The sequence below is a fragment of the Pogona vitticeps genome, chromosome 2, assembly GCF_051106095.1.
Source record: "Pogona vitticeps strain Pit_001003342236 chromosome 2, PviZW2.1, whole genome shotgun sequence".
NCBI classification, from domain to species: Eukaryota; Metazoa; Chordata; class Lepidosauria; order Squamata; family Agamidae; genus Pogona; species Pogona vitticeps.
Genome location: NC_135784.1, coordinates 223,479,198 through 223,500,953, shown reverse-complemented (window position 1 = coordinate 223,500,953; position 21,756 = coordinate 223,479,198). Strand labels below are relative to the sequence as shown.

Sequence of the window (21,756 nt, the reverse complement as noted above, 5' to 3'; positions counted from 1 at the left end):
TGAGATTAATATAATAAAACAAAATAACATCAAGGAGTTAAAGTCCTTTAGTTTTATTCTTTACTAAGTTTATGAAAAAAGACACCTAAAACTCTTAATTCAGCTGAAGCAAGAAAAAAATTAGGATGTACATACAACAGGAACCAGAAGTAGAAACTGGTACATTATAAAATTATTCAAAGCTAGATTTGCAGATTTCAATCTGTCAGGGTATAAAACCAATATCATTTTCAACCACTTAAAAAGTGTATGGGAAAAGAGGAAGACCAAATATGAGATGGATTGACTCCATCAAGGAAGCCACAGGCTTGACTTTATAAGAACTGGGCAAGGCTGTTGAGACCAGGACATTTTGGCAATTACTCAGAGTTGCCATAATACAGAGGCAACTTGATGGCACATAACAACAGCAGAGTGTACAGTGGTGCCTCACATTACGATCTTAATTCGTTCCAGCGAAATCGCTGTAGAACGTCGTAAAGCAAAAAATAAAAAAGCCATTGAAACGCATTAAAACCTGGTTAATGCGTTCCAATTGGCTAAGAACTCAACGTCCAGCGAAGATCCTCCATAGGGGCATCCATTTTCATGTGCCTGTGCAGCGAAAAATGGCTCCTAAACACAGTGGAGAGCCATTTTGAGCACCCGCAGCCATATTGAAAACCCGACAATCAGCTGTTTTGATCATTGGGAAGCGAAAATCAGTTCCCGAAACAGGGAACCGATCATCGCGCAGCAAAATTCCCCCATTCAAAACGTCGTTTCGCGATCACTTTTGTGATAGCAAAAACCTTGTCGTAATGCGGATTCGTCATTAAATGGAGCGCCCGTCTTGTGAGGCACCATTATACTGATGAAAGATTGCAAATAGTAACTAGTAAGTGGTTGCTTAACTGCAGAGTGGAAGGGAAATCACACAAGCTCCCTGCTCCCATTCTGACAGGTTCCCTGTCACCTGTTGGTTCTTACATGGTTGCAAATGCAGTCATACAACTAGTCATGCAACTAAGAGTCTGCCACCATTGGGGAGGGGGAGTTTACACAGTTTCACTTCTGCTCTGCATTTAGGAAACAAGATACTAGACAATGACTTCCTAAAATTTTATTATGGAGCAAAACATATGCTAGTAGCTGATGTGACTAATATACTTTTTCATCTTGACCTCTACAATGGCCTAACACCAATACCTGCCCAGGCAACATAGAAGAAGCCCCTGAAGAATGTGAGGATTCTTAACACCTTCAGGTGCTATCTGGGTAACTCTGTCATCTGACCATACTATTCTAGAAACCCCACTGGATTGCTACTAACACAAATTAAGAATGGGAATCTGTATCACTCAAAGGCCCTTTCTACTTTCTGATTCTATTCATCTATAACATAGGTCGGGGAACCAGGGTAAATTACCCCAAATGGGGTAAAAGTGAAAATCCTGGGGGTAATGAGCAGGCTGCTACCCCCCAACCTCCCACCCATCCCCACCCTCTGGAGGTTGTTGATATTTTTTCTGGCAATCTTAATTGCGACTTGGGCTTCCTCTAGTCCAGCCTTTCACATGATGTATTCTGTGTGATGAGATGGGTTTTTGAGTTAAAATCTTTTAAAGGCATATGGGTTTTGTAATTAAGAAATGAGCCAGAGAGGTTCCATCTTGTTTCTTTGTATAAAGTATCTTTGCTATGCTGACAAGTTGTTTTCTAGGCGAGCCGAGAGAATGTTATTCTGAGAGCCTGAGAAAGGACTCTGTGTGATTAGATAGATGGGAATTGTTGTGACTCTTTGATAAACCACCGTAACCCAAATAACATCTGGTGCGTATGAGAAAGAAGTCATGTGGTGCAACAGGACTGTTTGCCTAGTAACGAACTCTGATTGGATGACATCGTGGGAAGGTGCATTAAGCCCTTGCCAGTTACTCTTGAAAAAGGAACTTTTTGCCAATGGACATTGTCTTTCCAAGACCGACCTTTCAGTCATTCGTGACCTACTCTTCAGCCATTTGGGACTCACCCTAATGTCTTTCGAGACGGACTGGTGGCCTACCTACAGGGACTGGTTCCTATGCTTTGCTGGATTACTTTTGGACTTATGGGATTTTTCCTAAGGACTGTGCATGGACTATTTTCTATGGACTGTTCTATGGAATATTCTTTATGGACTTCTTTTCTTGGAATACTCCATATGGACTATGCTCTTGTAATTTTGTAAGGACTATGGTGTATTTACTGGATTTTTCTTTTCTAAGGACTATGGGACATATAATGGATTTTTACTTTTGTTTAGGGATTTTTGTTCTGCAGGATCACTGAGGACTATAGCCTTTTTATAACCTACTTGGATTATTTTGTTTTTACTAATGATTTCCTAGACTGGAACTATTTTTATTCTTTTTAATGGCTTTTTGTGTTTTTGTAAGGTTTTTGAACTCTTTTATATTTTTCATGTTTTCTTTGCCTCACTACATCTGTGTAACTAAACAGCACAATGCTAGTTTATTTGTTTTGGTTTAATTTGGCTTTGATACCTAGTAACATGCTTATTCTTTAATAAAATAAAGATTATAAAACTCAATTGGTTTTCTGAACAGTACACTTGTCATAGGGTCATCTGAGAGTGCTGCCTCGGCCTAGCTTACTTAGAGTCCTGTCAGTGGTGCAAGTTAAGTCTAAGGACTACAAAGCCCACTTGACCTTTTCACAATAATATCTGAGAGTACCAGGGTGTTCTTATGTGGGCAGACCTGTGAGAAGGAGTGTTGTAGCATGGCTAGCTGAATTTGGACTCATTCAGCCCATTTTAGCATGTGCAAACTCCTGATTGCTCTCTGTCCAGGCTTACACGTGTGTTTTCGAACCCGTGTTTGCTGACATTCTGCATTTAAATTAAATAAGAAGGGGGACAATATACAGCCTTGTCGTACTCCTTTCCCAATTTTGAACCAATCAGTTGTTCCATATCCAGTTCTAACTGTTGCTTCATGTCCCACCTATAGGTTTCTCAGGAAATAGATAAAGTGGTCAGGCACTCCCATTTCTTTAAGAACTTGCCATAGTTTGCTGTGGTCCACACAGTCAAAGGCTTTTGCGTAGTCAATGAAGCAGAAGTAGCTGTTTTTCTGGAACTCTCTGGCTTTCTCCATAATCAGCACATGTTAGCAATTTGGTCTCTAGTTCCTCTGCCCCTTCGAAATCCAGCTTGTACTTCTGGGAGTTCTTGGTCCACGTACTGCTGAAGCCTGCCTTGTAGGATTTTGAGCATAACCTTGCTAGCATGTGAAATGATTGCAATTGTATGGTAGTTGGAGCATTCTTTGGCACTTCCCTTCTTTGGGATTGGTATGTAGACTGATCTTTTCCAATCCTCTGGCCACTGCTGATTTTTCCATTGATGATGATAAAAAAGCACACTGGTCCTTTGATATTGGGCTGTGGCACCAGGGTGGGTGACATGACCTTTAGCCTGGTTTGTTCCTTTTTGCACACCACACATAGAATGATTAAAGTGGTAGGGACCCTCCCCCCAATTCTGCGTTGCCTGTCTCTAGCAAGCATGTCATTGCTAGAACCACTCTGGCAGCCACCTCTGCGAGCTAGCAAAAATTTAATGCAAACTGCTAAGCACGTTGGACACCTTACTTCTCCCTATACCGCACCATGTCTGGAGTGCAATTTGTTCCAGCAAAAATAGTGCACATCTTTATCAAATTTGGTGCATCCTACAGCCTCTGTAGATTCAATAATATTTTTAATTCAAATAATGTATGATTTCCTTCCTTTCGAATCAAGGGGGTAATGTTGGCGTATATAAATTTTTTGTGGGGTAAAAGGTAAAAAAGTTCCCAGACCCCTGATCTATAACATAAACCCACACTCAATAATTCACATATCATATCCTCCTTCCTTTACTGTTCCTTCCTTCTGTGACTTTTATGAGGCATATCTTGATAAACTCTCTAAGCAGAGAGTTCCGCAGTTAAAAAAACTAAGTTTAGATATTAACAGCATCTTAATTGTTGATTCCAAAACATAACAACATATAAATGCAGGCGGGGGTGAAGTTTTCCTAATATATCTTTGACCCAGGCGGTATACTGCTTTTAAACTGGTTGCGTTTTTTTCTTTTTTCTTTTTAAAAGTTATTTTGTAAATAAACTAGCAACCAGCTATTTCAGGGAGCATGGCCATCATCAACATTTCTCCTAAACCCCAGTCCAGTAAAATTTCAGTATATTCACTGTTTTCTGGTCCATCATGGACTTCAAACTGTAATTCAAAGATGCCATATGTAAATTTTCTACTTACATTTTTACTTAAAACTTCTTGTCATAAAACCCTAAAGAGCCCGATTCTAGGTTACTGGAAAGACTGCCCCCTCCCATCTACATCTACTTTCATATTTCCCCCAGTGTCAGAGGCCCTGCTTTGTGTTTTGCTGCTACCTGAGCTTCAGGCAATGGAAACATGTGACTGAGCCTTCTCAGTTGTCCCACAAATCTCTTCAGAAAAGCCCACCTAGCAACAGTCTTCTCCCATTTCCTGGCAGACAGGCAAATGGTAGCTTTCCAGAAGGTCTTTTAGGGGTGCAGTGGTGTGGTGCTTGGGTACATTATTGAAGGACTTTGTTTTGTTATTGCTTTCTTACTTTGGGCTCAATCTTTCTATATTTTTAAGCTCAGTTTTGTATTTCTATTTTAAAATACAATTTTATGTTCTTAACTGTCACAGAGATCAAATATTTCAGCAGGAAGGCAAAAATACATTTTATTGTTGATGATATCAGTACGATTACTGCAGATGGAAAGAGACAATAAAGTGTGCAGTGCTTAGCATACTGAGGACACAGCTCTCTGAATCCCAGGGCAACCCCATCCAGGTTTTCTATGTATAAAGAGCCACATCCCCTTCTGGAATTTATATGTAAGAAGGAGCAGAATTACTGCCATCACTGTCCCCTTTGCTCAGTGCCAGAGGGCAGTCCAGAGGGATGGCACTGAAACTTGCAAGGAAAATCTACAAGGTTACCCAATTACACTTTATCAGTGTGCACAGTGCATCAGGGTGACAAAGGAACTTTCCATCATTAAATTCTGATTAAAAAATGATTCAAAAATTTAGAAACTGCAATTATACAAAGGCTGGGGCTACAAGGAGAGAGAAAGCAAAAAATAATAATTTCAGCCAAGGCTGTACCTGCAATTGGTATCTTTGGACTTTCAGGCAGCCTCCCTGGATCTGTTACCGAAGCTCTCAGAAGGGAGACAATGCAGAACAAGGCAAGCATATAGTAACCTGTAAAACAGATATTTCCATTAAGAAAACTGCAAGAATTGTATTAAGATTTTCTGAGACAACTAAGAAAACAAATTGCTTACACATCTCTGAAAAAAATACATCAGGATGTGCATACAACAGGAAACCGAAGTAGAAACTTGTACATTATGAAATTATTCAAAGCTAGATTTGCAGCCCCTTCATGGATTGCTGCCATGTCATGGCGAAGGGGCTTGAGTAACACAGAGAAGCTATGGGCTATGCCGTGCAGGGACACCCAAGATGGACAGGACATAGTGGAGAGTTCTGACTAAACGCGATCCACCTGGAGGAGGAATTGGCAAGCCATTCCAGTATCTTTGCCAAGAAACCCCCATGAACAGAAACAAAAGGCTAAAAGAGATGACGCTGGAAGATGGGCCCCTCAGGTCAGAAGGTGTCCAACATACTACAAAGGAAGAGCGGAGGACAAGTACAGTGGTGCCTCGCTTAGCAACGTTAATCGGTGCAGGAAAAAATGTTGCTAAGCGATTTCATCGCTAAGCGATTTTAAAAAGCCCATAGAAACACATTAAAAAGTGATTAATGCGTTCCTATGGGCTTAAAAGCTCACCTTAAGCGAAAATCCTCCATAGGGGCGGCCATTTTCGGTGCCTCTAAAGCCAGGAAACACAGTGGGTGGCCATTCTGTTTACCCGGCGCCCATTTTGAAACTACCGATCAGCTGTGCAAAAATGGGCACTTTGCGATGATCGCTTCCCCGTGATCATCGCAAAGTGAAAAAAACACATAGGGACCATCGCTAAGCGATCGCTTTTGCGATCGTAAAAACTCCGTCGCTAAGCGATTTCGTCGTTCAACAGAGCGATCGCTAAGCGAGGCACCACTGTACAAGTAGCTCCAGAGCTAATGAAGTGGTTGGGCCAAAGCCGAAAGGATGCTCAGCTGTGGACGTGCCCGGAAGTGAAAGGAAAGTCCGATGCTGCAAAGAAAAATACTGCATAGGAACCTGGAATGTAAGATCTATGAACCTTGGCAAGCTGGAGGTGTTCAAACAGGAGATGGCAAGCATAAACATTGACATCCTGGGAATCAGTGAACTAAAATGGACGGGAATGGGCAAATTCAATTCAGATGATTATCATATCTACTATTGTGGGCAAGAATCCCATAGAAGAAATGGAGCAGCCCTCACAGTCAATAAAAGAGTGGGAAAAGCTGTACTGGGATACAATTCAAAAATGATAGAATGATTTCAATACGAATCCAAGGCAGAATTTTCAACATCACAGTCATCCAAGTTTATGCACCAACCACCCATGCTGAAGAGGCTGAAATTGACTAATTCTATGAAGACTTACAACACCTTCTAGAACTGACACAAAACAAAGATGTTATTCTCATTATAGGGGATTGGAATGCTAAAGTAGGGAGTCAAGATATAAAAGGAACAAGAGGTAAGTTTGGCCTTGGAGTTCAAAACAAAGCAGGGCAAAGACTAATAGAGTTTTGTCAAGAGAACAAGCTGGTCATCACAAACACTCTTTTCCAACTACACAAGAGGCGACTCTACACATGAGCATCACCAAATGGGCAATTCCAAAATCAGATTGATTATATTCTCTGCCACCAAAGTTGGAGAAGCTCTATACAGTCAAAACAAGACCTGGAGCTGATTGTGGGTCCAATCATTAGCTTCTTATAGCAAAATTCAAGCTTAAACTGAAGAAAGTTGGAAAAACCACTGGGCTGGTCAGGTACAATCTAAACCAAATCCCTTTTGAATACACAGTGGAAGTGAAGAACAGATTTAAGGAACTCGATTTGGTGGACAGAGTGCCTGAAGAACTATGGATAGAGGCTCTAACATTGTACAGGAGGCAGCAATAAAAACCATCCCAAAGAAAAGGAAATTCAAGAAAGCAAAGTAGCTGTCCAATGAGGCCTTACAAATAGCAGAGAAGAGAAAGGAAACAAAATGCAAGGAAGATAGGGAAAGTTACAGAAAACTGAATGCAAACTTCCGAAGAGTAGGAAGGAGAGACAGAAGGGCCTTCTTAAATGAACAGTGCAAAGAAATAGAGGGAAAGAATAAAAAGGGAAAAATTAGAGATCTGTTCAAGAAAATTGGAGATATTAAAGGAACCTTTTGTGCAAAGATGGACATGATAAAGGACAAAAATTGTAGTGACCTAACAGAAGCAGAAGACATCAAGAGGAGGTGGCAAGAATACACAGAGGAATTATACCAGAAAGATCCGAATGTCCCAGACAACCCAGATAGGGTGGCTGCTGACCTTGAGCCAGACATCCTGGAGAGTACAGTAAAGTCAAGTGGGCCTTGTGATGACATAGGTCATAGAAGCTAGAATGTAATTTCTAAATGGGATTTGTAGTCATGGAATTAGTCAGAAGGAATCCATCTTAAGTCTGTGTCATTTTGCTAGAAGTCTCTAGATGCTGTTTTTCTTCATAGAAGGCAGTGTTCTTATCTCCTAACCAGGAGGCAGAGGGCCTACCGAAGTCTAAACATTCCAGCAGAGAAACGAAAACAGCACCTGTGGTTCCATGAGAAAGAAGGGCGGAGAGAGACAACTTTTTCTTCTCCCTGATTGGCTGTCGACGGGGGAGAAGAAGGGGGGTTTTCCAGCATGAGAGAGAAATGGAGGATTGCTGACAGAGAGAAGAGACTTTTCGCCTCATGGATTTCTAAGGAGACTTTTCGCCTCATGGATTTCTAAGGAGACTTTTGCCTCATGGATTTCTAAGGAGACTTTTCGCCTCATGGATTTCTAAGGAGACTTTTGCCTCATGGATTTCTAAGGAGATTTTTGCCTCATGGATTATTGGAGAGATTTTTTCCGTATGGATTTCTAGAGGGACTTGTATGGTTTGTATGGACTATGGATTTTTAGATGGACTTGGGAGTTCCTGAAATTCATTAGGATGTAGTTCTTAAAAGTAGTTTAGAGGGGAGGCAATGGCTTTCCTAATTTTTCTTAGATAGTGATTTTATTGTTTTTATTTTTCTAGCTGGAGTTTGCTGGATTTGTAACTGTTTAGTTATGGAAATGTTTCTGATTGCTTTGCTTTTGCATAAACTGAATTCTTTTAAATCTTTATTTTTCTAATAAAACAATTATACCAAAGATCTTATGTTTGATCTCTTGAACAGACACAACCTGCTACCAATACTAAATTAGATTTCTTTTAGGCCACGGAACTAAACTACCTTGAGTCCAATATTTTCTTGAGTACTGAGAGATCTACCTGACTCTGAGACTCATGATTATATTTTGGTTTCTCAATGGTTTTTAACTGGGAATGGACTTGGGAAAGGAGTGTAGTGAGACTGCCTGGATGGGACAAGGACTCATCTCATCCCAAATAGGAGTATACTAACTCTGAAACCTCTCTATTCCGAGCTGTCTGATTCTTTTAGGAGAGCAGGCAAGCTTACAGGCCTTAGAAAGTATGGCTAACAACAAGGCCAGTGGAGGTGATTGCATTCCATTCAAACTATTTAAAATAGTAAAAGATTACGCTGTTAAGGTGCTACACTCAATATGCCAGCAAGCTTGGAAAACCCAGCAGTGGCCAGAGGATTGGAATAGATCAGTCTACATACCAATCCCAAAGAACGGATGTGCCAAACAATGCTCCAACTATCGTACAATTGCATTTATTGCACACTCTAGCAAGGTTATGCTCAAAATCCTACAAAGTAGGCTTCAGCAGTATGTGGACCGAGAACTCCCAGAAGTACAAGCTGGATTTCGAAGGGGCAAAGGAACTAAAGACCAAATTGCTAACATGTGCTGAATTATGGAGAAAACCAGAGAGTTCCAGAAAAACCTCTACCTCTGCTTCATTGACTACGCAACAGCCTTTGACTTTGTCGACCACAGCAAAACATGGCAAGTTCTTAAAGAAATGGGAGTGCCTGACCACCTTATCTATCTCCTGAGTAATCTATATGTGGGACAGGAACCAACAGTTAGAACTGGATATGGAACAACTGATTGGTACAAAATTGGGAAAGGAGGATGACAAGGCTGTATATTGTCTCCCTGCTTATTATATGTAGAATACATCATGCAAAAGGCAGGACTGGATGAATCCCAAACCGGAATTAAGATTACCGGAAGAAATATCAACAACCTCCAATATGCAGATGATACCATTCTGATGGCAGAAAGTGAGGAGGAAATAAAGAACCTCTTAATGAGGGTGAAAGAGGAGAGCGCAAAAAATGGTCTGAAGCTCAACATTAAAAAAAAAACAAGATCATGGCCACTGGTCCCATCACCTCCTGGCAAATAGAAGCAGAAGATATGGAGGCAGTGACAGATTTTACTTTCTTGGGCTCCATGATCCCTGCAGATGGTAACAGCAGCCACGAAATTAAGACGCCTGCTTCTTGGGAGGAAAGCAATGACAAGCCAAGACAGCATCTTAAAAGGCAGAGTCATCACCTTGCCGACAAAGGTCCACATAGTCAAAGCTATGGTTTTTCCAATAGCAATGTATGGAAGTGAGAGCTGGACCATAAAGAAAGCTGAACGCCGAAGAATTGATATTTTTGAATTGTGGTCCTGGAAGACATTCTTGTGAGTCCCCTGGACTGCAAAGAGAACAAACCTATCAATTCTGAAGGAAATCAACCCTGAGTGCTCACCGGAAGGACAGATCCTGAAGCTGAGGCTCCAATACTTTGGCCATCTCATGAGAAGAGAAGACTCCCTGGAAAAGCCCTGATGTTGGGAAAGTGTGAACGCAAGAGGAGAAAGGGACAGCAGAGGATGAGATGGTTGGACAGTGTAATCGAAGCTACTAACATGAATTTGTCCAAACTCCGGGAGGCAGTGGAAGACAGGAGGGCCCGGCATGCTCTCATCTATGGGGCCACGAAAAGTCAGACACAACCTCACGACTAAACAACAGTACATTTAAAGATCTCGATCTGTCAGGGTACAAAATCACAATTGTTTTTAACCACTTAAAAGTATACAGGAAAAGAAGAAGACCAAATATGATATGGATTGACTCCATCAAGGAAGCCACAGGCTTGACTTTATAAGAATTGGGCAAGGCTGTTGAGGCCAAGACATTTTGGCAATTGCTTATTCATCAAGTTGCCATAATACAGAGGCAACGTGATAGCACATAACAACAACAAAGTGTACTGATGAAAGATTGCAAATAGTAACTAGTAAGTGGTTGCTTAACTGCAGAGTGGAAGGGAAATCACACAAGCTCCCTGCTCCCATTCTGACAGGTTCCCTATCACCTGTTGGTTCTTACATGGTTGCAAATGCAGTCATACAACTAGTCATGCAGCTAAGAGTCTGCCACCGTTGGGGAGGGGGAGCTTACACAGTTTCACTTCTGCTCTGCATTTAGGAAACAGAATACTAGACAATGAATTCCTAAAAGTTTATTATGGAGCAACAAATATGCTAGTAGCTGATGTGACTAATACACTTTTTCATCTTGACCTCTACAACGTCCTAACACCAACAGTTGCCCGGGCAACCTAGAAGAAACCTCCCTAAAGAATGTGAGGATTATTAACTCCTTTATACTTGGAAAGGAAAGTGCAAAATAATACCTTGGGTTCCCAGATATTCTTGGCCAAAAACTCCCAGATGCCTTCACCTCCTCTGGCCACAATTTCTGGGAATTGCAGTCCAAGAACATTTGGAGAGCCGAAGTTGGGTACCACTAGTACAAGCTATGAGGGTCATACACAGTGAAACTGGTCAAGTGGCTCTGATGAATTGTGGGAAATGGGCAAAAGATTGCAAAATAGGATCTTTTGACTCTCTGTCAAACACATCTCAAATTGGTTGTAGACGGAAAGCTCACAATGGACATTGGAACACACTTCTTCACCTACTACACTTTCACCTATTTATAACCCCTGGTGCCACCCATATTGAAAATACTGCTGAGGGAGAGTGTCTGCAAGATACACAGCTATTGGAAAAGTGCTATGGAAATATCAGGCCCCTTCAAATTACCTTACCTGAACAGTTTTATAAATACCAGAGTCAGTATTTCATCCATAGCCACTCAATCAATGTCCATCATGTGAGCAATTTGTTCTTGAAGAGTTTTTGCTTGAATAAGGGCAATACTTCTACTAGCAAGAGAATCTGTATTCCTGCCATAGTAGGGTGTTGTGCCCTGTTGGTACCACACAGAATTCTATCCCTAGGCTATGTTTATAAACCTTGAAAATAAATATGGGTCACATTCAGCAGGGTTTGCTTGACGGAACTATGTGGGGTAGCAATTTTCTCCAATTCCTATTTCACCCCTAAATAGTTCTCTAGAAGAGTATGAAAGGCAATTCCGGGTGTTACAAGAGAAATCAGAGAACATAAGTAGCCTGCATCTACTCAGAAGCTTCACTGGACCTTGTTTTCCTATGCGAACAGAGCAGCCCTTCTGTCTATGGATGGGCAAGACTAGTACCAATTGATTTTAGATCACACACCCCCAAAGCACTTGGGAGCTTTAGTTGATTCAACATCAACTTTCTTTAAGAAAAACAAACCTCTTCCAACACAGCAGTTATCAAAGAGATAAGTGTGTTTACCTGTTTCAGCAGCTGAAACAATGAGGAAACAAAAAAGTCTCTGAATGAGTGGGTTATAAAACACAGCATCTCAGAGCAAAATAAATCTGTTCCTTTTAAATACTGGGGGAGAGGGTTGTTTGGTTTTTGTTACACACAACTCTTTTCAGAATCCTAAAGAACTCACAGCATAGCCATATGCAATATTTGCATCTGCTCAACTGTTTGATATATAGTCAAAAGTCAAGCAAATAACCATTAGATACAATAGGTTCACCATATACATGGAATCAGTACCAGGAGTTTCAGTTATCTGCTGCTTGAAAATATTAAATTAAAATAACAATAAATACATGTTTCCAAGGTGTTATTACCAGAACTGGTGACTACAGGGAACCAGAGACTATGTTATATATAGGGTTTGCATATCCAAGTTTTCAGTATCTGTGGGGGGGGGGGAGGGGCTTGCAGATACTGCGGTCCTACTGTATCTTTAAGGGACAGCCCTAAGCCTCAACCTAGATGTAATGAAGAAAAAAGTGATTAAAATGACTTACACAGAACTGGAACCACTGATATATGTCCTTCTTCATAATGTGGAAAGAGGATGACTTTTGGAATGAATACAGTGTTGAAAAGCCATACAAAGATAATCAGGCCCATACAGAACCAGCCTTGAGGGTCAACAACAAAGTGAATCCGTAGTCCCATGGTACATAATCGGAAGACTGTTTGCCCCCAAAAGAAAGGAGAAAATGAGCCTAAAGGAGAAAAGGATTGGAATTAGAATCAGTTTAGAATTATTATGAATGCTTACAAGCTAGATTAATAAAATGTTAGTTCTTGGCATGTTGCATGTGAAAGAGAATCAAATATGATTACATTAATCTTTGCCTTTTACATAATAATATCACACTTTATATCATGAGCTCATATTTTTGGAAAAAGCCTTCAGAACCAGCTTTTGAAGTCACCAGGAACAGCTTCCCTCTACAAAGAGGCACTCATTACCTCCAGGACCCAGCTGAACAATTACCTTCTGCAAAACGGAATTAGCCATGAGGTACAAGAGAGCTGGACTATAAAGAAAGCTGACTGCTGAAGAATTGATGCTTTTTAATTGTGGTACTGGAGGAGGCTCTTGAGAGTCCCCTGGACTGCAAGGAGAACAAACCTATCTATTTTGCAGGAAATCAACCCTGAGTGCTCACCGGAAGGACAGATCCTGAAGCTGAGGCTCCAATACTTTGGCCATCTTATGAGAAGACTCCCTGGAAAAGACCCTGATGTTAGGAAAGTGTGGAAGCAGGAGGAGAAGGGGCTAACAGAGGATGAGATGGTTGGACAGTGCCATTGAAGCTACCAACATGAATTTGACCCAACTGCGGGAGGCAGTGGAAGACAGAAGGGCCCGGCGTGCTGTGGTCCGTGGGATCACGAAGAATCGGACACGACTTAATGACTAAACAACAACACAAGAGTCAAAGAAGTATGTAATAGGCTGCACTGCTACATCTTTCGAAGCACCTCCTCCATATCTGCAGGCTATAAAAATAGAAAGTGAACCCACAAATTCAACCCATTGTACTTTGGATCAGAGCTTAGACAAGTTTCTTGTCGTGCTACCTGGAGAATTTTAGGAGTTACAGTCCAAATATTTAACTTTTCAAAGCTCTGCTCCAGATAGATCCCTTGACTGAAATGTTGAATTCCTGATGCTAAAATTTAGACAAATTTCAGAAATTCTACTATCAAGCTGTTTCATAAATAAATCACAGTATGCTTCCAAGGATTCTATCCCATTCTGCAATACTTCAACTTGAAGCAAGTTCCAAAATACTTGGAAATGCTCAACTGAATAAAGTTTTGAGAAAATAATGGTGCCAGAGAATTGCTCCTAGCCTGTCAGGTACTAGGCCTCATAATAAGCTATGAATATGATTCAGCTCATATACATTTTACTCCATTCTTGTTGCATTACGAAAGAGCCAAATGTTTAGGAGCAATTGTGATATTTAAAAAACAACTTGAGCAGTTCCAACAGACCAGATTTCCCGAGCAGCTCCTCCCATGACAACTGGAAACTCTGCAAAGGCCCTCAGATTCCAACAGTTTTAGGTCCATTATGTCATAGGAAATTACCACTGACAATCAAAACCTCTCCAGAAAGTGATCTAATGATGAAAATAGTACCAAAAAAAAAAAAAAAAACCTCTACATCAGAAAATTATATTGTGGGTCAAGCAGTAAATGTTTATAAACAGATTGAAAATGCATCTACACAGGATGCTCTAAAACAGAAACAACAAAGCAGAACATTTCTATCTTCCATCCCATTTCTAGTGGCCAAAACCTCCTACATCTAAATCCTGCATAGCATGTATATCCAATTAAAGATTTAAGTAATCTCATCTAAAGCACGATACATACTTCCACACCTCCCTGGGTGACAAACTGCATTTCTCCACCTACACCAACATTCTGTCACTGAACGCCACCTAAATTCTTTTCTTCTTCAAGTCTAAAAATTGCCCAGTATCTACCTTTAACTCTTTAATTTCTACAAATAGCTCTTTTATTTCTACGCACTCCACCAAACACAATATGCTGAAACTAAGGAGAGAGCAAATTGTCCAATATTCTTTGCTAAGATTCCCAAAGATACAGAAAAGTGCAATACAACTGGAATCTTAGTTTTAGCAGACAGTTAATGTCTTATAATATCTAATCAATCAGATAACTAATGAACATCTTATTTCCTCCATAGTTGTATCCTTCATGTCAACACTGGCAAGTTGGAAATGTTAGTTAAGTTGCTAATGCCGGATCAGTAGCAATAGTATCACGATAGTCCTGTGCAAGTTCCCATAATCAGTAGTAGATCAACTGTGTTCTTTACTGCTTTTCCTGTACTTTTGCCTTTACTCTTTAGAAAGCACAGGATACCCACTAGACACACCACCACAAGCCAGCTTATCCTATCCGGCTGGGATCCTTATATAGTCCAAAATATAAAAAAACGTTAAAAGCAAAAAGTGATGGTTGAAGCTACACTCAAAAAGCAAGCAAAATCAGGCCAGAGATTAATCCCCCTCAGTCAAAATATGGACACATTGAGGTATTTATTGTACAGTGGTGCCTCGCTTGATGAGGATAATTCGTTCTGTTCAAATTGCTGTTAAGCAAAATCCTCGTCAAGCGAAACGAAAAAGCCCATTAAAATGTATTGAAAACCGGTTCAATGCATTCCAATGGGCGAAATACCTCAGCGTCCAGCAAAGATCCTCCAGAGGGCGGCCATTTTCCGGTGCCTGTAATGCGAGGAATCCGTCCTAAAGCACAGCGGGAAACCATTTTGCACATTTTGAAACATGACGATCAGCTGTTTTTGATAGTCATTAAGCAAAAAATCGGTTCCCGAAGCAGGGAACCGATCGTCGTAAAACGGAAAAACCCCATTGAATCATCGTTTAGCGATCACAAAAAACTAATCGTCAAGCTATTTCCTCATCTAATGAGGTAATCGTCAAGCGATGCACCACTGTAGCTTGCTTTCAACCCCAAGTAAACATTTGTACATAATATGTCACTTATTTGTTGAAGAACTGAAATGAAATACAAGCTTCAATAGTCAGGATATATAATTAAAAGATTTGCAGCAGAATCCCATCCAGGATTACATAATCTTAATAGTACAGTCCCACTGATGAATATTTGGGAAAGGGAAGCTGCAATCTGTTTAATGGGTTTGGCTCTTAGTAAGCAGCATCCACACACACACAAACACACACTTTCACACAGGTGAGCAAAGAAACCCTCTCGAGTTTAAAAACAAAATCCTCAAAGAATTGTTTTAGTCTAGAAATGACATATTTTGGCCAAAAATGACCCTTGTAGCAGTAGTGCCCCACTCCCTCACCCCAGGTTGCTCACACTTTAAAATAACTTTAAAAGTGAACTGGAAGTTCCTATCCAGACATTGCCTGTTTTTTCCTTTTCTTTTCGAAATGGCTGGTTTTGACCATTTCCAAGTCTTATATGATCCACTGGGCAAGATGGGAGCTTGAATTTGGCTCTAAGCTATCAGATCTTCCCCATCCTGTCTTTAGACAAATAAACAGTGGAACTCACCTCTCATGTTTACTTGGCATGGAAGTTAAGGAACAAAATGGATATGTCAATGTGCTCATGTTCTAAATAACAAGGGTTCATTAGTAGCCTGAATTTTGTTGTTTCTTTTCAATAACAACTTTTTCCTTTAAAGCAATTTTGTAATTCTATTTGTTTATTTGTTTGATTTTATTTGTTTTGTTTTGGGGAATTTTTCTGCTCTTTGAAACACATATACATCAGTGTCATGAAAAAAAGGCTGCCTTTGCTGAACAACCTATAGTATGAGAACAAAATTTAAAAGCCACTGTATAAATAACAATGCAAATATTCAACACCAACCCACTATGAAAAGTAGACCAATGTTTCCAAACCTGTTCTCTCTGAATGTATATGGAAATGACACCCACACAGAAATGAGGAGTCACTACCTAAGCATCTCTCTTAAATGAAGGAGAGTTACTGTGGTGCAATCAATAGAATGTCAAGACTACCACTCTGGAAAATTAGATTTATCCCTGATTGGTCATGGAAACTCAATGGAGAGGGTAACAGTAAACCATTCCTTGAGCATCTCAAATATATAAAATACCTTATTAAGACTGCCAAAAACTGGAAGCAACATGATGGCACACATGAACTACAAAGAAACAGGTCCTGCATACTATTGTTGGTGTGCTACTTAAATTTTCCTTGGAGAAATAAATTCTAGGATTGCATATGTTCTACCAAAAGCCAGTCTTATCTAAGTGGAGGGAAGGAAAATCAAAATTTTCACTTCGTAATCACCAGTATCCATTGCTCATTGTAGTAGACCTCAACCTTTTACAGTACAAGGTTGAAAGACTGAAAGAATTGGGCATGTTCAGCCTTGAAAAAAGAAGACAGAGGGGTGATAACACTTTTCAAATACCTGAAAGGCTGTCAAACAGAGGAGGGGCAGGATCCTGTCTTGATCATCCCAGAGTGCAGGACATGCAACAATGGGCTCAAGTTACAGGAAGCCAGATTTCGGTTGAATATCAGGAAAAACTTCCTGTTAGAGCAGTACAACATTGGAACCAGTTACCTCGAGAGGTGGTGAGTGCTCTAACACTGGAGGCATTCAAGAGAAACTTTGACAACCACCTGGCAGATATGCTTTGATTGTACTGTATTCCTGCATCAAGCAGAGAGTTGGACTTGATGGCCTTGTAGGACCGTTCCAACTTCACTATTCTATGATTCCGTAAACCTGAGTGTGACGTACAGAGAGAGTGTGTGCCGTCCTCAACAGAGAAAAGACAGGAAGAGACATCCGGATGTGTAGAGGGAGAACTCATAAGGATAGAGGAAGATGAAGTGAAGGGTGAGACGGTTATAGAGATATGTCTGGCAGAAGATAAGGAGGGAAACAAAGGGGAGGACAAGATCTGATACTATGAGAGGAGGTTATAAAAGAGGATGAAGAAGTGCGGGAATTTAGAGTGGAAGTAGACATGAAAGAGAGAAGCAGGAGAGACAGCACAGTACAGACAAATAGTGTGGACGAGCAGGCTAATAAGGTTTGTGACCTGTTGAAAGAATTTCCAAACATTAAAACAGGAGGAGGGTTACTTCCTGACCCCTCCTCCCCTAGGGGTGAGAGGAAGGTGGTAAACCCCTTAGAATGGACGGTCGTGGTCTACCCCCGCAACCAAGGTGAAGGGAGGAAGGTGATCCGACCCAGTCCCATCTGCAACACACCACCCCTGGAGGGGGATTGGGCGAGACACCCGTGTTGTGGAACAGTGTGTACCGTGAGGAATACCCCGATGCAGCTGATGACCAACCGTGAATGCTCTGGTCCAGCCCCGATGTGAGAGATGGACTGTGTACCCCTGAATCAAAGATGTTGAGTTATGGAATAATTCTAGAGTTAAGCAGTTTTGACCCATTTGCTCTTGTTAGTAAAGAAGCAGAAGAGAATAAAGTTAAAGTTGTTGAACAGTTCAAATCGCCTCCTTATCTTATTCCTGCCAAAATGAAGGAGCCGTCACCAGTTCAAGAAGAACCCAATCACACTGAGCCAATTAGCCTCCAAATGGAAGCAGGAGTCATCCCACCAGTAATTCACAGATAAAAGAAGTCATAGAACAAGCTGCCACAGGGATTCAGAAAAAAGCAAAGGTTATAGAGGCTAGGCCTACATCCTATGCAGAGGCCTATCCTCTGTGGGGTAGGGGAAACTCTTTGATTTCAAACTATGCTCTGCACGAAATCTGGATAAAAATAACTTTTTCAAAGTACTGATCACCATCCACCCTTTGGTGTGTGAGGATTTTTTTATAGTGGCGCTAACACAAAGCATTTTCCCCAAAGCTCCTCATCCATATCTTTGTAAATAACCTAATTCATACATGAACCTCAAACAAAACATTTGTGTAAGCCAGTGTCTTTTCTTACTAGAAACAAATACTGCAGGTTCCAACCACCCAGCTTCAAAACTGAATGAATTTATACTCCCATAGCCACCAAAAACTAATCCCATCTGATCTACTACATACATTTATGAATATTCTACAAAAAAATCTACTAAAACAGTAATTCAGAAACCACCAAGATAAACAAATACACTACTATTAAAGATACATTAACATTAATCATTATCATTATACACTGCTCAATCAATTTTGACTTGTGATGCCTCTCTCAGAGGTTTTATTGAATTGGTATAGCTCCTTGAGTTTAAATTCCCAGCTGTAAAATTCAAATCACCACTATGCCTTTCAAAAGGTAGGCCAGCCAAGATCAGGTGGACTTTATCTGGCTGATGGAGTAATGTTCTCTGCCACCTGTGCAGGTAAATTTGAACATAAGAAAAACCTAGAAATACTTCATGAAGTACATGCAGGAGAACCAAATTAAGAGAACAATTAAGAAAACAATGTACATTCCCAAAACGTGAAGTACTCTTACGTTGTAATTACAGATTCACTCATTCATTTATTCAGATTGTTGTTTATTTTTATAATTCTTTTTCCAGCAACTATTCTCTATCCACTAAACAAGTGCTTCAGAAAGAAAAACAATGGGAACAGACTATACAGTAACTCTATGCAGATGAAGGAATATCACGCTACCTCTGCTCTTTCTTCACACAAGCTGTGCCCTCAAGGAATGCACCTTTTAAAATGAGACAGCCTTCCCAATTGGTGGAAGTTCTCCTTACTATTCAGAAGAAACTGTGCTGGCTCTAAGACAAATGCCAATATCTGTGATGTGATGATATCATTATTAGGCATAAAACTCTCTGTGCCAACTTTCAAGATCTGAAACAAAACCTTCATTGGGCATGTTACAAAAAAACTGGGATAGGAAGGCTTGAATGTAATGGGGTACGAAATGCAGACATTCCATGGTTTTCAGCTGCACAAACAACTTCCCCTCCTTTCAGCACCAGCTAGGCCTCATGTTGAGTACTGTGTCCAGTTCTGGACCCCACACTTTTAAGAACTGGAACAGGTTCAGAAGAGGGCAACAAGGATGATCAGAGGACTGGAAACCAAGCCTTATGAAGAATGACTGTAAGACCTGGGCATGTTTAGCCTTGAGACGAGGAGACTCTTGGAAGACATGATAGCACTCTTCAAATACTAGAAACAGTTCTGTACAGAGGGGGAAAAGAGCCTGTTCTTAATCATTCCAGAGTACAGCATGCATAAAAATAGGCTCAAGTTACAAGAAGTCAAATTTCGTTTGAATATCAGGAAAAATTTCTTAAGTGTTAGAATAGTACAATGCAACCAAGTACCTCAGAGAGTGCTGAGCGCTCCAAAACTGGAGACATTCATTAGGAAGTCTTTGAGATATACTTTAACTGGGATTCCTGCATCGAGCAGGGGTTGGACTCAATAGCTTTATAGGCCTCTTCCAAAACTTCCATCATTATTCCATGATTCTTCAGAATCATAGAATAATAAAGACAGAGGATGCTCTCTCTCATTCAGAAAATCACCTTCCACGTTTAGAGAACTATGGGACTGGCCACAGAAAGCTGTGTAGCAATTCCTATTTACTTCACTGCTCAAAGTATAGAAGAAAGACCAAGTATTATTCCGCTTCCTGAATCACCACACCTGGCATCATATTTGGCTGTGGTCATGCACCTCAATGGGCCCTCCACTGCCTCCCCTACCTGTCATCTCCGTCACCAGCCCTTGAATCTCTTCGAATCAGTTCACAATTCCTGCCACTACTTACTATCCATTCCTTACATTTGGCATCTGGCTAATAAATCTGTCTCCCCCCCCCCCCCCCACAACAAGGCCAACACTAAGTTGACAAGATTCCTGCCTCCCAGGAAAGGGAGGAAGGTGCTCACTCAGCCTCAGGGGTGCTAAGTCCACCTCAGCAGCCCAACGGGCGTGATTCTCACCCACCTCCCTTTCCTGCAGAATAATGTGGCAGGATGGGCCTTCCACGTCCAAGCCGTCCCGAGCTCTTCAGCCATGGAGGAGCCAAGCAAGCAAAGGCAAACGCCCTGTGACCGCCCAGGGGGAAGCCTGGCCTCCACAGCTGAGACCTCGGAGGCAACCTGGCCGAACCGCAGCCCCGGTTGCCACAACCTTCAAACTCCACACTCGGGCTGGAGGAACTGGGCAGGCTGGGCATGTTTTTCCATCTCCCATGTAGGAGTGGATCAGCTCTGCTGATGAGTGAGGGAAAGCCCCCGAGTTTCCTCTTCACCTCTGAAAATCCCAGCAACTGTGCAGAGATCGTAGGACTCTTCCCCCTCCGCTCCAAGACCTGGAACAGTTTTGCCCTTGCCCTGCTGGTCCCTTCGAGGGCGGGGGAGGAAACTCTGGGCTTGCACTGATGGCTCAGAGGAACTCCTCAAGAAGACTCCCAAGATGAACAAACGGCTTTTCCCCAAAGTGGAAGGGAGAGACGGCAGGAAAGGGCAAACCCACCCAATTCCCTCCTTCCTCCCACCACTTTCCACCGCTACCCCATCCACCCTCATCAGTCAGTCCTCCCTCTCGCCATTGCCCACAGGCACAAGAGAGCGGGGGGGGGAGAGAGAAACCAGGCGCGTCCCAGCAAAGAGAGCCGCCTCCCGGCGCCCGGCGTCACTCCCGCCTCAGTCACTCACCGGTGGGAGGCCCCGCCGACCCTCATGGAGCTGCCCGCAGCTAGGCGCCGCTCTGACTTCCGCAGTTGCTTCTGCGCACGCGCGTCACGAAAGCCGGGCCTTGCTCTGGAGGCGTAGAGTGGGGGGGTAAAGCTGGCCATGGGGCGGGCGCACCCTGGCGCCGGGAGGGTTAGAGACAAGCTGTCGTGCTTCCCGCCCGTCCCCTCCTTCGCTAGAAAAGCCCCGAGCTTTTTTTTTCCTGGTAGTTCTGTCAGGCGCCTTAGCAACGGGAGCCGTTACGGCGCGGGGGACACAGGGCACCCTCCTTTGCCTGCTGAAAATGCCTGGGCGAGAGCGCGCTGTGGAAAGAGAGCAGTTCTGTGCTTCCGTTACTCTGTGAGGCGTAGCCAAGATCCAACCCTGTGCCTGCTTTCTTAAGAAGAAGCCCCATAGAGTTCCACAGAAAGGGTTACTTCCCAGAGAGAGAGAGAGAGAGAGAGAAGCTGTCTGTTGTCTGGGAGCTTCGGAGGCAAAGTGCTCAAGAATAGGCTTAAAGTGACCCCAGAAGTGAGACCACAGCCCACCTAGTCGCTACCCTCTGCATCGACAACACCCTCTTGGCCACAATGGATGTAGAAGCTATCATCCCACACAGGGTCCTTTTTAAGGAGAAAAATGAGAACATTAGTCCAAAAGTGAT

General features: G+C 41.9%; 1 protein-coding gene across 4 annotated transcripts in view; it reads right to left on the bottom strand.

Annotated features, from left to right (window-relative positions):
• The window catches only part of ZDHHC21 (zDHHC palmitoyltransferase 21), a 71,891-nt gene extending 50,709 nt beyond the window's left edge, over window positions 1–21,182 (bottom strand). For 2 of the 4 annotated variants that reach the window (XM_078384962.1, XM_078384963.1), the window contains exons 1-3: window positions 20,672–20,958; window positions 12,412–12,615; window positions 5,191–5,289 (exon numbers count right to left, since the gene is read on the bottom strand). In XM_078384962.1, the coding sequence (XP_078241088.1) occupies window positions 5,191–5,289; window positions 12,412–12,615; window positions 20,672–20,948 (580 nt within the window). In that variant the 5' untranslated portion in view covers window positions 20,949–20,958. Of the gene's footprint in view, window positions 1–5,190; window positions 5,290–12,411; window positions 12,616–20,671; window positions 20,959–21,077 lie in introns of those variants that run through there. The other 2 variants (XM_020782966.3, XM_020782967.3) reach the window with 2 other exon arrangements.
• Between the last annotated feature and the right edge of the window lie 574 nt (window positions 21,183–21,756).